Source organism: Notothenia coriiceps, unplaced genomic scaffold, assembly GCF_000735185.1.
Source record: "Notothenia coriiceps isolate Sejong01 unplaced genomic scaffold, NC01 NC01_scaffold00002828, whole genome shotgun sequence".
Taxonomy (NCBI): domain Eukaryota; kingdom Metazoa; phylum Chordata; class Actinopteri; order Perciformes; family Nototheniidae; genus Notothenia; species Notothenia coriiceps.
This window is the reverse complement of record NW_011335529.1, coordinates 66,602-84,898: the sequence shown is the minus strand read 5'-3', so window position 1 is coordinate 84,898 and position 18,297 is coordinate 66,602. Positions and strand designations below refer to the sequence as shown.

Below are 18,297 nucleotides of genomic sequence, written 5' to 3'. Positions count from 1 at the left end.
ATTACAACGATAGCGGTGTGTGTGTGAGGGAGAGAGGGAGTGAGGGAGAGAGAGAGAGAGAGGGAGTGAGGGAGGAGGGAGAGAGAGGGACCTGTGCTAGCGGGCACCGTGATGTTAGCATCTGGTTAACTAGCTGCACTAACGGACATAACGAGCTGTTTCCACAACAAGCTGGAGGAGAGTCCTCTCCTGTCAGACTGAGGGGCTCAGGTGAGCTAAAGGACTCTTGAGTGTTTAGAACAGTTTTGTCACAAATTATTCAAATGATTATTTCCGCGGCACACCTTCATATGATCATTATAGTTATACAAACAATAAGAGAATAAATGAAAAACAGGTATGAAATAGCCTCCTATATGGCAGTAAAACAAGAATACAGTTTAATGTGATTTGTAAAATATCCATAAAGAAAAAGAAAATCTGTTTACAGTTGTGTTTCATATGGGTGCTGAGAGAGGTATCCATAGATCTCTTCATGTTGCTCTCAAAGTTCACCAGATTGATGCTTTTAACTTCAATATTTAAAAAAAAATCTTCCCGGGCGAGCATCCCCCCGGACCCCCCTAGAGGAGGTAAGGTCCGCCCCCCAATAGCACTTTACCACTGCCTATATGCCGTGAGCTGATTATGGAGCCTTCATTGTAACAGTAATTCAGATACAATTAGCCTATATAAAAGGCCTCAAATTGGAAGCATTGTCTGGGCCGTCTTTTTCACTCAATTCTGCAATAGGTAGATCTCGCCTTTCACCTAGGCCGAGGTCCGTGATCTTGGGCTTAAAAAGGTTGGTGACCACTGCTTTAAACGTATGGAAGGAAATAACACAACAGACATTGTTTGAGATTTGATTTAAGTACCAAAAACTGCTTTTAAAAATAAACTCCTTCAATTTCAGACCTAAAGAAAAACCCTGCAAAATAATAGTTCACAGAGAAAATGTATATAAAATACAGCAATAACATAGACACATGAATGGCTTAGAGCAGTGCTTCTCAAAGTTTGATCCGTGGACCACTGGTGGTCCGTGAGTATATTGGTAACATTTCACATTTGAAATAAATAAATACATTTAAGTTTTCCGCACTCTCTCGGGAATATCTCCGCAATGGAGCGAGCTTAAGTTTCAATTGCATGATATAGCCCAGCGCAACACCTTCATCACACATGTTGCCACTTGTTTGTACCATTTTCAGGTGATTTGTAATCTGTTTTTTAAAAAACGATTTTGTTTTTGGATATTTGTGGAGTTAGGTGGTCCGCGAGTGTTTTTTTATTGGTTAAGTGGTCCTTGGTATGAAAAAGTTTGAGAAACACTGGCTTAGAGCTTACAGTAGGTCGTATTGTTGGTAAGATTTAGTGTCGACATCAGCACCTTCGTCTTTCCGTCTCTCGTAGTTTTCCTGTTATGAGACATGAGTCCATGCCCTCCTTCTCAGGCCTTTTTGAAGTTCGCCCACCTCAACGTTTCGGTTGTTATTTAGAAAGTCATTTAGCTGATGTTGGTGATGTCACTCTTCTTGTATCACTGAGCTCTTTAGAAATGTCTCAGGTAATGTCAGTGTCAGTGTCACTGCAAAAACAAAGTAGCTAGTGCCTTCAGAAAAAAAATTCTCGGAATTATTACTTTTCTTTCACATCCCCACATTTTTTTTTCATGTGGCCCTAATCGTCTTCCGTTCACGTTACCTTGAATTTGTGAAGACATTTTTTTCCTCCAACAGAGACTTAAAAAAACAAGGTAAAGTCTGTCATTAAAGTAAATGGGTGCCATGTTTAGCAACACCATATCAAATCTTCATTTTACACACACACTTTGAAGAGTGTAATATAAGTCTCATTTATTAAGTTGTATTCTCTTTCATTTTGTTGAGGCGCTTCGAGGCCGCCTCCTCCCCCCAAACAAATGGCCTGGCTTTTTTCGGAAACAATCAAAACCACAAACGTATCAAAGCACTGACAAGCTTTGTGGCGAAGGGATATGTGTGACATCATCACCTTCCTCTGCGAGGGTGGACACAGTCTGTGCAGTGAGACACGTCAAGAGGCAATCTTTTGACCTTATTTGATCTTTTTAATGTTTCTCATCATAATTCCCTATGAGTTTGAAAAGTGTAGCTGGTGTGTTAGTCATCTTTTTTTTTATATACAACTCTACAAGAAATGTCCCATTAAACAAGTATATATTTCATACATTCAGAGCTGAAAAAATAAAGCAATCAAGAAATGTACATTTTAAAATGGACTAATGGATTATAAGGTTGTAGCTTCACATTAAACTTAACATCTTTGGGCTTCAGACTGTTGGTCAGATAAAACATGACTGTTTAATTAAGTTTATCTCACTTGGGGAAATGATAATGACTGTAGATAATGATAGATATCACTTCTCTCTATTCACTGAAAATGAGTTCAGCAAGGCTCCGTATGCTTTTTATAATGGCTTTCCTTCCTTGATAGCATTATTTTATTACAATCTGAAATATAATGTGTAGTTGATCAGGGTGCAATCCTATTTATTTTGTTGTTGGAATCAATTGACATACAAGTCAAGTGAGGATGAAAGGCCAGTGCTCGTCTCAGTGAGGAAGCGTGAGCGCTCTGCTCAGATAGCATCTGAGCAGAGAGCAGAGCATCATTTACCAGTATGTGTGGGTTAAGACTTCAGTGTGTTATCAAGATTGAAAGCAAGCCTCCTAGCAGAGTATACTGCCGGGTCACAGTTTCTATCTGAATACACAGAAAATGGTTTTCATGGTGAGATGCTTTGATTTGGGTCTGGAAAACATAACTTTGCAACTAATTGTTGTCAGCATATGAGACCATCAAGACAATGATGTTTCATGTTCCTTAAATCAGTTGCAGTCAGAACTGAAAATGTGTGTCTGACTGTTGAATCTTTGTATCAACACTGCCTTTTCAAAAAACGCCCCCGTATCTCATTCATGTGTACCTGCTGTCTCTAATAGTTTATGTACAACATTTGTTAAATAACTGGCCGTAGCAGTTGGACAACATTTCACTTAGAATTGTAGAAGAATTATATAATGTTATATATAATAAAATAATTATACGTTATAGCTGTCCCGCTGAAAACATTTTGAACTAAATCTTTTCTCAGCTATATTTTCCACTGAAGTCCCCAGCTGTCTTGTATTTAATTTAAAACAAAAATGTATGTTTTATTAGAATCATTTCAGTGGGAACCTTTTAGTTTGATTCGTCAAGGGTACAGCTTTCTATGTTTCTGTGTGATACACCTACACGGCATCCCTGATGCTACAAATACAAAAACATGAATCTGAGCTCCTGATCACTGAGCTCTTTAACCTCGGCGAGGTCAACACTCAAAATTCAGCGATCACATTATAAAGGAACTACAAGAAATGTGGGTGCATGTATTTGTTTAGCAGGGTCCTGTCTACAGACATGTTTTTTGGTAAAAAGTTCCCACTTGGTCTCACTACCCCTCCAACTTGGCTCAGCAAGGGAACATGGTGTAAAGAAAACAACTTCTACTTAACAGGTGGTAACTTTGGAAGATACACACTTGATTTGATCAACTCAGAATTCTGAGGCATTGTATTCACTTCTGATAAACTTTGGAAATGTGCAAATAGCAACAAAAGCGGGGATTGTTCCACATGTCTTACATTGGAGAAGATGGTTTGGACGGGTTCTTTTAACAGTATGAATACTCAAAGGATTAAATCCTATTTCATCCTCATTCAATATTCTAAATTCAAAAAACCATGAAAAGTGTTTTAAATAAGCCTCATCAGCAGGTGATTTATGCAATATATATATATAACAGGGTGTCCGCGGGGTCTTAAAAAAGTATTCAAATCAAATCAATTTAGCGAAAATTAAGGCTATTAAAAAGTATTAAACGGCATTTTCCAAGGTATTACATTTTGTAGCTTGTTTTCAATAAGTATATAAATTGTCCAAAGAGGTTGTATTCTACAGTCTGCCTGAATGTAATCNATGTGATGTGAGATGTGAGACAAACGGGGTTTGTCAAACAGAGCAGATGGTGTAGTCCTAAACGATAGCTGGGGATTCTGGGTAGTGTAGTGTCTTCTGCCATCGCAGAAGACACTACACTACCCAGAATCCCCAGCTATCGTTTAGGACTACACCATCTGCTCTGTTTGACAAACCCCGTTTGTCTCACATCTCACATCACATCGTCATTAACAAATAGACCGAAAACATTTAAATAAAAATAAAATAATACTTTATTCCGAGTGTGCTTGCTTTTCTCTTTGAAAGTCATCACATAACGGCATTGTAATACACGGTTCGGCTGCATTACATATTACATATCTGCTGTAATTCTCTATTTATAGAGCCCCGCTGAGAAGACTTCTAGACAAACAGGAAGAACTGCCGCCAACACTGAAAACGTGACGTGGATCATAAATATATCAGCAATTAAACAACATCTTACATTTCTTTTCACACAATACGTCCCCTCGCAGGATCAACACTAATTCGGCTGACTTTTATATTTGATCCGGGGTGGACCCGTTCAAATCCAGTTTTGGACAGTCTGCCGTGGTTCCATCCCATTTCAAGTGCTGTTCGGCGCTCGGCGTAACCCTCGGAGCACACTCTCCAATCACAGAGCTTGAGGACTATCACAGGGTTTGTCAAGCGAAGCAGAGAGAATACTTACTTCCTAGTGTAATATCCTCAAAAGCAGTGGTCACCAACCTTTTTAAGCCCAAGATCACCGACCTCGGCCTAGGTGAAAGGCAAGATCTACCTATTGCAGAATTGAGTGAAAACCAGACAATGCTTCCAATTTGAGGCCTTTTATATAGGCTAATTGCATTTGAAGGCTCCATAATCAGCTCACGGCATATAAGCAGGGGTAAAGTGCTATTTGGGGGGCGTACCTCCCCTCCTCTAGGGGGGTCCTCACCTCCTCTAGGGGGGTCGTGGTTCCCCGGGAAGATTTGTTTTAAAATATTGAAGTTGAAAGCATCAATCTCTTTGAGAGCAACATGAAGAGATCTATGGATACCTCTCTCAGCACCCATATGAAACAGAACTGTAAACAGATTTTATTTTTCTTTATGGATATTTACAAATCACATTAAACTGTATTCTTGTTTTACTGCCATATAGTAGGCTATTTCATACCTGTTTTTCATTTATTCTCTTATTGTTTGTATAACTATAATGATCATATGAAGGTGTGCCGCGGAAATAATCTTTTGAATAATTTGTGACAAAACCGTTCTAAACACTCAAGAGTCCTTTAGCTCACCTGAGCCCCTCAGTCTGACAGGAGAGGACTCTCCTCCAGCTTGTTGTGGAAACAGCTCCTTATGTCCGTTAGTGCAGCTAGTTAACCAGATGCTAACATCACGGTCCCCGCTAGCACAGGTCCCTCCTCCCTCTCCCTCTCTATCACACTAAATGCGCTATCGCCACACACATACAGAGCCAGCTTGAATGACACAAACACACGTGTATTTCCATGCAACTCTCTGATTGGTCTGGTGTGTTGCCTCTGTTGCGTTCACTGAACACGGGAAATTACAGTCCTGCCGTCGTCTCTTGTGTCATGATGAGGTTCACGTAAAGCACGGTTAATGTATTATATTATTGAGGTGTCTCAAATATACGTCAATCAAGTGGCACCTGCTAACGGGGTGGTAGATGATAGGTTTACATCTAAAAACGTATTTTTTAAACATTATTATTTTAATTTAATTTTTCTTTCTTTTGTTACTTTTTTTTTAACGGTCCGCGATCTACCCGCACCACACTCGCGATCGACCGGTGGGCGACCACTGGTTTAAAGCCTTTTAACATGTGGTGGTTTCTTTGTTCTCTGTGGTTTCACACTTAAATCATCAGTCAGATCTGCTCCAGTTCAAGTCATTGTATACATGCATGTCATTTTCCCACTACGTGTAAACCTTTCAAGAAAATTGATTTTACTATTGCAGTCATCTGATATTTGTGGATATCACAATGACATCTTCTAGAATTTGATGTATTTTTTATATTAAAGGCATTTAATGTATACTAATACCGTACTGCTATATCCAGCTGGCTTTCTCAAGTTTCAAGATTCTGGGAGAAATCTTGTGACTTTACTTTAAGTTTGTTAGTTCACAAAACAAATGTGTTGATTATAATCCATATACTCGATGCAATTCCAGGCAACACTTACTGATCCAGGGCCTTGTAGTAGAGATCCAGATCTTTAATAACCAGCTCGGTTGTCCTCATTGTGATCATCTTGTTCTTGTAGCGCTCATCAGCTTTGTTATACTGATCCTCTCGCAGCTCTTTCCTGCAAAGAACGGGACAAAGGCAAAGTTTAATTCAAGAAATAACTCATATTATTAATATGAAGCAGACTAACTGGTAATAATAATAAAAAAATATATAAATAAAATCGAATTCTAAAAATAATTTTCGATTATGGAGACTGTAACGAATATTCGAAAAATCGAATAATCTCTGGCATCCCTAGAGCGTAATAATCAGCAGCGAACCGCTTCAACGTGTATTTCGGTTTATTCACCGCATTCATTTAGTTATTCTACAGTATTGTTGTTTTATAGTTATTTGTTAATGTATATAACCCAATTTGTGTTCTTTGAAATTGAAAAGGATATTGTGTTTGTTACTTTCGTTGCAGTTGTATATGTCTTAAGTGTAATTTGGCTTGGCTTCCTATTTTGTATGGACATGTTTTTATTTTTAAGGAGAGTTAGCACTGTTGACAGGAAGTTGTTGTTGCTATGGAAACAACGTGAAGGAGATTGACAGAGAAAAGTCATATCTACATATAAAGACGGAGAAAGTAAACGATAACGTTTATGGTTAAGTGTTAGCACCCCNTTACTTAAAAGACACCTATCATGCTATATTTAAATGATATATTGTAGGGCCATACCTATATAAGGTATATTTATACATTTCTGTTTTCAAAATACCAAACAGATCCTGCATTTTAGCCATGCCTCATTTTGCTCTATTTGCTGTTCTCCAGCCCTGTTTTTGCAGGGGGCTGATTCTGTGAGCTGCAGCTGACCACGCCCCCCTGCAGGAGAGGGGAGCGTGCTCTGATCAAGTCAGAAGAGGGGGAGAAAAAGAGATCTCCGTCCTCCGTGTTTTATTATATGATTGTATAGAGTCGTTATTCATTTGTTTTAAAGCTCAATAAATAACAAAGAAGACCTTTGACCGGCACTTTTCTAATTTTGTCCGGAACATTTAACCGGCGAAAGAATATTCTAACGGGAACTCTGGCATGCACTAATTATTTTCCTCATAGTACTTGTGATAAAGGTATTACAGATGAATAAACTATATGTTTCTTCTTTCTTTCTACCCCTGTACTTTCATAGCCATGCTATCCGGAGCAACAGCGGTGTACACCCAGTTCATCAGCCAGCTGACGGAGGAGAGAGAGCCCTGCTGCCCCGTGTGCCAGCGGACGTTCCCTTCAGACTCTGATCTGCAGGAAGTCATCAGCGACATGCAGTCCAAGCTGCGCCTGGTGCCAGACAAGCTGAAGAACACAGAGACGGATCTGAAGAGGAAGGAGAGGAAGAGGGAGGAGATGATGGCTCTCAGACCTGTCAGGTACGCACAAAGCCAAAGACAAAGTTTGTGTTGGAGTGCAGCAAGTGTACTGAGGGTAGTCATTTTAGCCTTAGTGAAAAAACACTGCGAAAATGTAAGCCATTATTTTAGCAATTATGAAATGGCTCCCTTCTCTATGACTGCAGACTTTTTGTCCTGTAGTGTGAATATCAGTTAATCTGCTACTTCTCACACTTAATCCATTTCAATTGCCTTTTAAATATAAAAAAATGCACAATTTCACAAGGTGGCTTTGTGAAATGTATAGTTTTGCCTACACTCAAAGTTATTCCATTGTCAATTGGGAAATCCTCAACTTTTGATGCGTGGCAATTGTGATTGATTAATTAATTGAATAATTGCAGCCTCGAATGAATTAAGGCTTCGACTTGTCAGGTGTTTTCAGAATTGCTTTCATTTTGTTGTTTCCATAAACACATTTTAAATCATCCCATTTGAGAGTATTGCACCAGCACAAATGGCAAAGACAATTTAAAAAAACAACACAAATCTATGATATATTCATCCAGTCCCCCAATAGCGAACAACAACAGGCCTGCTTGTCACTCTAAAAATAGATATTCAGCAGTGTTCATTCAAGCAGTATGGCGCGTGGAGAAAGGAGGAGGAAATCTCACCAGCCCACTGATGATTTATTTATTAACATGATATTATTTTACACCAAATTTAAGTTATACAATTGATAAATGACTTAACAATAAATGATGGACAAATATAGAGCTACAATTGTCCTTTTCCCCTCCCCTTTGATTTTTAAAGAGAGTGGAGCACAGGTTTTATGTTCCCCACTAGGTGGAGCAAGATTCTCATAGGATGGAGATTTGTCTCCGGTTCTCTCCACTGTCCTTTCAGGACCTGAGCAGAACCCTGGAGGACATGAGCTCCAAGCAGCCACTCCCTTTATTTCAAAATATAATAATAGCTTTATATATCTTACCTTTCAACACATTTGAATGCTATTAGAGCTGTTGTTATTGCTCCGTCAGAAAGAATATACAAAGAACATAGCATACATATTGGTTTATTTGATAGTCCTCTTATAAATACAACACAAATCTTATCACAAGATCCACTTGGGTTTTTCAGGAGTATACTTCTTCTGGCTGACATTAGAAAATGCCCTTTGTTGGTTATAGGTTTCTGTTTACCTGAAACACCAAGTACGATAACGGATCATCATGTACGAATTCAGCAGGGACCTACTGTATCTAATGACCTCTATTGTTAATGTAGATGGGCCATGAAATACGTTTTATGAAACTATTATTGCAGCACTCTTGATTTTAGCTATCAGGCCATGTACTAGACCTTCTCTTTGCCCTCTTAGTTTGGCAAACTCTTAGGACATTTAATCCTAGAAATGTTTCAGACTATATGGGTTGTTGAAACTGATGTCAAATTGATGTAATTTAATCAGGAGTTTTCAATGAAAACCTCTCCCTGAATAACAGCAGGGTGAGAAGGGATAATGTTGGCTAACATGATGAAAACATGTAACATGCACCTTTTAGCTCTGCTCAAAGTATATTTCTATTTTCTCTCATGCCTCCCAGGCAGTCCATTGTGCAGTTTCAGGAAAAGGAGCTGCCTGAGTTGAGAAACCGCCTGCAGACTGTGAATAGAGAAATTGAGCGGCTGAAGGGAGACGTGGAGGAGCAGGAGACTCTGCTGGGTGTCTTCATGTCAGAGGAGGAAACCGCCAAGGCCTGCCTGCAGGATATTTCTCTGATGGACAGATACCTGGTACCCTCCTTCTGCCTCTCTGTTTCTGAACACTCTCTAACCAGCTGACCACTTTTGTTCTTTCCACCATCCCATCTTTCTCCAAATAGATAACTTTCTGATATCAAATGTACAAATAACAGCAATCAAAACAAGTGACAGCATCAAAATCATCACTGTTAGTCTTCCTGCAAATATCTTGTCATCCCCCTTCTCCCTATTCTCCCTTTTCACCTTACTACATATTTGTTCTCTCCAGATGGACCTTAAAGAGTTGGAGAGGAAAATCGCTCAGCAGGCATCCAAACTCCAGGGAGTAGACCTGAACAGAACCATCCAGCAAGTCAGTCAGGAGAAACAAGAAACTCAGCACAAGCTAGACACAAGTAAGGGGGCGTGATGCACTTAGGGGGAAATGTGTTTTTCTACTAAGGTCCTTTGTAGAGGAGTTGCTATACTTGTTGTGTTTGGGTTCCAAATGTATCGGACAGCTTGCATTCATACAAACATATACAATCAAAAACAATACATTTGAAGGGAGAATAAAGACTTAACATAAAATATTCATAATAATCATGTATTTGATTTGTTCTCAAAGAAAACGCACACTATATATTCAATTATTAGGCTTAATATCTCAATGATGTAATTGTACTCTTCATCCCAAAGTCAGAACAGGAAATGGGTTCAGAATTTGAGAAAAAAACTCTCACTTTGAGCAATCTTTAAAGAGATAATGCATCAAAGTTATCAGTGAAAAATATGTAATTAGATGTTACCATCTTTAAAACTAATATGGATCTAAAACCCGGTTGAATACTTTTTTTTTTAATGCATATTGTCTTTTTTGTGACCCTGCAGCTTCCAGCAAGATGGAGCTGAAACGCAAGCTGATCCAGGACCAGCAGGATCAGATTCAGATGCTGAGAAGTTCGGCGAACGAGACGAGGGCAGAGAAGCTCCAGCTGAGCAGTGACATGCAGAAACAGCAGCAGCTGGAGGAGCAGTGTGTCGAGTGCACCACGGAAATACAGACCCTCACCCGGGACATCAGGGTACATTTCACTGTTTCTGTATATCTAAGATACTTCTTGGAAGACGTTGATGTAGAGGCACTTGGGAATTACTGTAGCAACATTTAAAAACAATATAGAAAAACAAATATGTAGGTTTTCGACTGGGTAACATTTTATGACTTCTATAACGATAGGGATTATTCAGTTTCTCAATAACAGTTTACTTAAGTTCAAAATAATCATAACGTTTACAAGTGAAATTAAATTGAAAAAATGTATTAAAATATAAACGGTAAGTACCGTAATTTTCGGACTATAAGGCGCACCTGAATATAAGCCGCAGCAGCTAAATTGAATGATGTGTACATATATAAGCCGCACTGGACTATAAGCCGCAGGTGTTTTAATGTTTAATTACCATATGTAAGGGTTCGTGCACAGAGGGGATTGTCGGGAAAGAGATGGCTGTTTGAGGAAGCTCCCATTTATTAACATTTCGACAAACAAGTTGCATATTTGCATAACGTATTCAAGTGTTACCATTTAGTGCAATAGTAGCTACAGAACATGTACTGTGCTGTGTAAACTGTACTGTATCACATAGCGTTTCAGACACACAAACTTTTCAACTTTCAAACTTAAACGGTGCGCTCCCAGCGCACGTACCGGCAGTGATCTACGGCAGTGGTTTTCAACCAGTGGTACGGGGACAAACTGTCTCGCTCTCGTAATGTCTGTCTGTCTTGCTCTCGTTCTGTCTCTCGCACCACTCTCGGTTCCACTTTTACTTTTGCGCGCTACCTGTCTCACTCTTTTCCGGCCTCCAGCTTTTCCTGCTGGAGCCCGCCGCTTAAAGGTGGGGGGCGCGGACCGGCCATAAAGCTCATAGAGTTAAAGGTGGTGGACTATAACCTGTAAAATCCATAGATTTAGGAGGTCCCCTAGTGGCCGTTAGCTGTAAAAATCCATAGATTAGCCGCACCGTTATATAAGCCGCAGGGTCGAAAAATGGGGAAAAAGGCGCGGCTTATAGTCCGAAAATTACGGTATATATCATTATTATATCATTATTATTTTCATATAGCTATGACAATATACACAGTGATACTGTCCAGCCATAGTGAATTGTACGAAAAGAGAATCTCTAAATACCATGTTGTCCCTTCGTGTCTCACAGGAAGCGAAGGAGCAGCTGTCCCCTCTGTCTGCGTCTCTGGAGAAGCTGCAGCAGGAGAAGCAGGAGCTGGTGGAGCGCAGGAGGCAGAGGCAGGAGGAGGGGCAGGAGAAGGTGGATACTTTCTCACTTTGTCTCTCTGTCACTGCCCCCTTTTTTTCTCTACTGAAAATCAAGCAGAAATTAACACATTTTCCCTCCGACAGATCAATGCCATTAAAGAAAAGGTGAAGTCAATCGGCAACTTGGAAAAAGACATCAAGAAATATGTCGAAGACGGCAAAAACGAATACAAAGAGGCAAGTTGTGTGCCACTGTCATATTTGATACATCAGTCTTTCTGATTCCTCCATGGGTTATTTAGTGATGGACATCGATACAAGCAATCATCATGAAAAGTCATCATCACTTTGAAAAATCAGCATTGCTTTTCTTTGAATAAGGTTTATTAGTTAAAGAACCTTGGCTCAAACTGTGCAGACGTATTCACTTTTGGAAGTACTGAACTACTTTATTGACATTGTCTGTTGTTGCTGCAGCAAAAAGAGTCTGAGCTTCAAGAAACCAACACTCACCTCCACGAGGCGGAGAAGAATAAAGACAAGATCAACAAGGAGATGGGAAACATCCGCCAGGACATTGACACTCAAAAGGTACGACTTCCTGAGTCATGGTGGGACTTCGTGTTATCCACCATTGGACAGGTCAATGCTGAGTTTCAGAGAAGTGAAGCAAAGACACATTTTTATATCTCTTAGGTCCAGGAGCGCTGGTTGCAGGACAACCTGACGTTGAGGAAACGTGTCGAGGAGTTAAAGGAGGTTGTGGCTAGACGTGAGGTTCTTCTGAAAGACATGGGCAACATGCAAGTCCAGCAGCTACGCCAGTAAGAGCACTACACTCTTATTTAAGATCAATCAATGTTATTATAACTGAACTGAGCTGCACAAAAGCCATGTGTTCTAGTCATCCTAAATCTCTTTTGCCTCAGCGGTATCACACTTATTAGAAGTTCACTTATCCTTTCGTGTCATTGTCCAGAGAACGACGTGATGCCGACCGCAAGTTGGAAGAGTTGAAGAAGAACCGCAGTATCGCAATGGGTCGTCAAAAAGGCTTTGAGGAGGAGATACTGCATTACAGGTGAGATACGCACGTCTATTGTTTACTCATCACATAGGGCTGTACCCGAATATTCATTCGTTGGAGTACTATTCTGGTTTCAATTTCGTTATTCGGATATTCGTTTTTTTTTTTTTTTTTTTGGCAGCCGCAGTGCCAAATTGACTTTATTGAAATCTCCAATATCAACATAAGAGCTTGTGCCTCTTCGGGGGGTGCTAACACTTAACCATAAACGTTATCGTTTACTGAGACTGCCAAGGCACACNTTAGCCGGTAATTACCGGACTATGACCGTTCAAATATGCTGAAGACCGGCTAAGGGGAAATGATTTTGACCGGACATTTTGACCGGAGAGATTTAGATTTGCCGGTCTTCAGCATATTTGAACGGTCATAGTCCGGTAATTACCGGCTAACGGGAACTCTGGTGCATGCACATCTTCAACTGCCACTTGTACTTGTAAAGCCATTCCAATGTATACGGTTTACAATGTTTTATTATGGGATTGTAATGGCTATACATTAGGGTGGTCCTTAAAATTGAAAGTCGGAAAGTCTAAGCTCCAACCCCCAGAATTCATTCTCTTGGTGAATTCTTTCCTCAATCTGACAACATGTACAGTACCCCTCCCTCATCGACCTTGAAGTTTAGCCTCAGATGTAGCACAGTGGCTGCTGGTGAGGCAGCACAGTGGCTGCTGGTGAGGCAGCACAGTAGCTGCTGGGGAGGCAGCACAGTGGCTGCTGGTGAGGCAGCACAGTGGCTGCTGGGGAGGCAGCACAGTGGCTACTGGTGAGGCAGCACAGCTCAATGAGGGAGGAGAGTATTCTTGACTAATAGAATGAATTCTGGGGGATGGAGCTTAGACTTTCCGACTTTCAATTTTAAGGACCACCCTACTGAGGCTGAACTTCAAGGTTGATGAGGGAGGGGTAAATGTTGTTGGAATTTGAATAAAATTCACCAGGAGAGTTTTCTTGACTATCATAACAAATTCCGGTGGTTGGAGCTTAAAATAAATGAATTTGAAAATGTACATGGCACTAAGGACCACCCTACCATACATTCATCAGTGAAAGTGATATGTCACATAAATATCATTCACATTTCTTTCAAATGGAAAGTTGTGTGTTGAGTAAAAAGGGGTGTACATGCTATGGCGAATACCTTTTTCAATCCATTTTGGGAACTTTGTGTGGGAACTGTTTGATGCATTGGGAAGGTTTAGGATTGTATGTATCCATGATAAGGTAACGAGCACAACAAATGAGACATTTCGTCTCTAAATGTAGTTATTTTCGAGGTTTAGACCTCTATTTGACTATGTCCAAAAGTGCATGCTCACTTCTATTATAAAGCATTCACCTCTTTGTTTGGAGATCTTTTCCAGATCTTCTCGCAGTTTGCCCAGGTCCTGCTCCAGATCTTGACTGCCACACACATTGAAAAACTTCTCTTCGTCGCTGGCCAACTGCTGCTCCTTCTTCCGTACCTCAGCAGCGATGTGGCTTTTGTTCTGCTCATTTGAAGCCAGGTCCTTACTGAGAATATTTAAAACCATGATATAGAACTAGTCAGTGACACAGAATAATAAGTTCCCTCATAATGTATGGGCTGTAAATGTAAAAGAATTGTATTAACTTGAATTTGGCAAGTCGGTCCCTGGTGCTGTTGATTTCCTTCGACTTGGAATAGATCCAGTCCTCCAGCTCTCTCTTGTTGGGAAAGTGGCCGAGCAACGACACCAGTTCCTCGTTGTGACGAGACTTGATCTTACGAACCTGCTCGTCCTTCTCTGTCTGGAGGAACCAAAGAGAAAAGATGAGAGGAGTGACAGGTAATGAAGAAGGGAAAAGATGAAGAGGGGAACATTGTCTATGATTTTGAAATGTAAAAGGCTCTAGCCTGAGACCAAAGAGGACAATGTTCACACCAGTTGCATTTCAATGAATGTAGGTTGCACATTACCTTGTCCTTCTTTAGCATGTCCATCTGTGTGCGAGCGGTGGTGTGTGTGTTGAGCATCCCCATCTCTTGGTCGAGTTGTCTCTGTAAGCGGTCGAGTTCAGCCTTCTCTCCCTGGAGCTCCAGCACGTCGGCCTTCAGCTCCTCCACGTTGGAGCTCTGAACCACGCTCTGCAGCTCGCGCTCCTGAAGGGAAAAGAATACACACACACAGAGTGATCAGAGCAGTGATCCTGAAGGGGCACTTTAGGGTAAAAGGGAACAGTATATTAGGGCTGCAACAAACGACTAAGTTGATAATAGAATAATCTATCGATTAATGAAACCATTAAATCGACTATTCAGACTATTATGCCTTGCACAATTTCTCAAACGCTCTTATTTAGCCATCAACTTTTAGATTTAGCTTGAGGTTGTTTTAGGCATGTGGAAACTAACAATGAAGACAATAAAGATGAATACTTGATTCAAAAATACATGTACTATTAAATTAACTAAACAAAGATTGAAAATACACCATAGACGCATTTTTTGTCTTTTTGCATATTAGAAACGAGTTGGCGACACTAAGACTGCGATATAATGTTTATGTAGCAATAATACATATATATTTTTTAAATGTCTCCAGTACCGATAAAAAGACCGATAACGTTGGAGCTTAACGGCGCGTAAAACACACGTGATGACGTCACCAACGAATCAGCGACTGAATTAGTTGGCAACTAATTTGGTCATCGATTTTAATCGAATAAGTCGATTAGTTGTTGCACCCCTATTGTATATTGTGAGAAAAATAGTGTAATAACAGCATGAATGAATTGTCTGTGTGCCTACCACTTTAGCCAGTTCATTCTCCAGTTCTTGCAGCCGGCCGGACGAACCCTCGAGCTTCAGCAGCTCTGTCCGGACGTTCCTCATTTCTTGTTGCTTCTTTCCCTGCATGTCTCTCTTCAACTCCACCGTTCTCTCCAGGCCGGTCTTCTTATCTCTCATTTCATCAATGGACTGCTGCTTCTGCTGATCCTTTTCCTGCAGGTCAGCCTGAGTGAACAGAACGATAGGAGAGATATCAGGCATGACTATAATGACTAAACACTATAATCGTGTCTCTGGTATGAACAAATATGTACAGCAGGAAGAGAAGCAATGCTGTGACATTTTTTTGTTTTTAGGAAATGAAACGGAACATTTCTTACCATAACCTGATTGGCCGTCTCTTTCTCCTGATCCAGTCTCTGTGTGACTTGACGATTAAAGCTTTCAAGTTGAAGACTGCTGAAGGGAGGTCTGTCGTAACCCTCCATCTCCAGAGAGGACGACAAAGAGCGAACCTAAGAAAGAGATGTTAATCAAACATGCATCAAAATGATGTACAGTGTATTATTTTGTATTATAGTATAATAAATGTTTGACAGATGTTTTTATCTTTAGGTAAAATACATGCACTAAATAAAAACTTAGCATTCTTTTTATATTTTGAAGACCATTAGGGTAGTGTACATGGTTAGAGAAAAAAGGGACCAATAATGAAACCTTTGGTGTTGGCTGATTGTAATGAAGTGCACTTGCTCCTTACATAAAACCATTTATTTGGCAGGAGCTTTTGACCAAGGTAACTTAAACTGGGTGCGGTCCACCTCCATGGGAACAAGAGTTGGAGTGCCCCATAGATTTAGATGTTTCTCTCTTACCTGAGTGTCTCGGTTCTTGATGTTTTGAGTGTGGCGGTCAGCCTCCAGTTGTAGACGACCTGTGCAAAGGTAGCAAGATTTCAAAATCTGATCGGATCTGATTGAGATTAAAAGTTTTGAACTCCTGGGCCCAGGAGATGTCTGTTTCTCCACCTGTGTGTCCATCCTTTCTTGTATCTATCATTGATTTATTTTTTTCTCTTAAAAGAACAGCATATTTGAAGGTTTTGGGTAACTTTCTAAAATCAATTCTGCCAGTTCACTCTTTTTTCAATGGCTGTAAGGGCTGCTTGAAACTTCAGGAAAACGCTATTAATGAGTGTGTGTACCTTGTTCTACCAGGAGGTCAGCCTTGACCCTGTTGAGTCTCTGACACTCTCGCCCAGCTCTCTCCAGCTCCTTCTGGCAATCTGTCAGCCTGCGCTCCTTCTCCCTCACCGTCCTCTGGTGGTTCTGGTAAATCTCCTGCAGCTGCTCATCTGAACCCTGGAAAACCTGCCGAACACACACACTTCACTGGCTTAGAGCGGCTCTGGAGCTCAACGAGCACAGCGTAGCAAACTGTCAGGGTTTAGTGGAAGAAATCCCTCTGTGATAAAAAGATTTGCATTAGGGCTCTTTGGATATGATCTGGATAAAGGACACGGCATACACATAATCGAGGTGTACAATGGCTGCATAGAGCAAGAGCAGTTCATTAGTTTCATTACTACATAGCATAGTGATCAAGCAAGACTGGTTCAAGCTTTCTGATACCTTTGCAATATTGACTAGGAGGAAATGGTGGTCATCATTTTGGCAAGCACCCAAGACTTCCAACAAACTCATGTTATCACACTGACAATTCACCTGTCTATTAAAAAAAAGCACACAGCAAAACAAACACAAAAGTGCAATCGGATAGTGACACGTCCCCTGACCAAAATATAAATAAACAGTCTTTAAACACAGACTCATACACAGCTGAGGCAGGGTTTCCGTTAGCCGGTAATTACAGTTTTTTTTAGCTGGTAAAATGTATTAAAAACTGGTAAATTCAAAACCTGCCGGTCAAAATGTCCGGTAATAATTAGGGATGCTCCGATCGATTGCCACTCATCATTATCGGCCGATATTCACTCTTAATAGTTTGATCGGTGCTCTCTATACAGGCCGATCCGGAGAGCTGGATCTGATCCATATGGACATAAACGCGAGTAAAGTGTAACTGGACGCGAGAGAGCTGCTGAGTCTGACAGAGACATGCAGCTCTGATCACCTGAAGCCCCGCCCACTGTTTAGCGAACTGCATGAGAAACTGACGGGCTGTCAGGAGAGAGAGAGGGAGAGAGGGGGAAAGAGAGGCTCCGTTTCTCCCGTGTTATTATTCAAAGTTAATGTAAACTTTTGAATAATGTACTTCATCTACTATAAGTCGTTTGTTTGAATGTAATAATGATGTTGTTTGTTGTTTGGGGAAGCGTATCATTTTTGGAAAAATGAATCTGAACTTTTCGATCTTTTACGATTATAAACTGAGGCAATATAAAAATGACTCCCATTAGCTGAGATAATGGGGATCAGCATATCCGGTCATAGGTCGGATAAAAATTACCTGCTCACGGGAAACGGCGCTTGAATTAATCATACTATTTGGTATTATATGAAACATGACGTAGTTTTAATTTTCCGGTAATAAGCTATTCGGACATTGTGTCGGTCGAAGAGTAATCTGTAGCGCGACATCGCTGAGCTGGAGGAGCAAGCCAGATGGAGGAAAGGTTCATGCGAAACACACAAAATTGGTATGAATCAATGGACTGGTTGTGATTACACATGACACAATAAACATTTTGTTCATCTTGTCGTGCCGCCTTCATATGCAAGTCGATTTTCTCTTCTGTAGTTTCTGGAATAAAGGGAATGAATACTTTATAAAGTGGAGTAGGAGATATGATGTTAAGGCAGAGGTAGATGAAACCCAAGACG

General features: G+C 40.5%; 1 protein-coding gene across 1 annotated transcript in view; it reads right to left on the bottom strand.

Moving 5' to 3' along the window:
- Nucleotides 1–18,297, bottom strand: part of rad50 (RAD50 homolog, double strand break repair protein) — a 23,692-nt gene that overhangs the window by 4,900 nt on the left and 495 nt on the right. Inside the window, exons 2-11 of the mRNA XM_010765953.1 lie at nt 16,659–16,824; nt 16,330–16,388; nt 15,835–15,969; nt 15,473–15,679; nt 14,642–14,824; nt 14,315–14,472; nt 14,039–14,214; nt 13,313–13,462; nt 7,369–7,607; nt 6,191–6,315 (exon numbers count right to left, since the gene is read on the bottom strand). Of these exons, the coding sequence (XP_010764255.1) occupies nt 6,191–6,315; nt 7,369–7,607; nt 13,313–13,462; nt 14,039–14,214; nt 14,315–14,472; nt 14,642–14,824; nt 15,473–15,679; nt 15,835–15,969; nt 16,330–16,388; nt 16,659–16,824 (1,598 nt within the window). The remainder of the gene's footprint in view (nt 1–6,190; nt 6,316–7,368; nt 7,608–13,312; nt 13,463–14,038; nt 14,215–14,314; nt 14,473–14,641; nt 14,825–15,472; nt 15,680–15,834; nt 15,970–16,329; nt 16,389–16,658; nt 16,825–18,297) is intronic.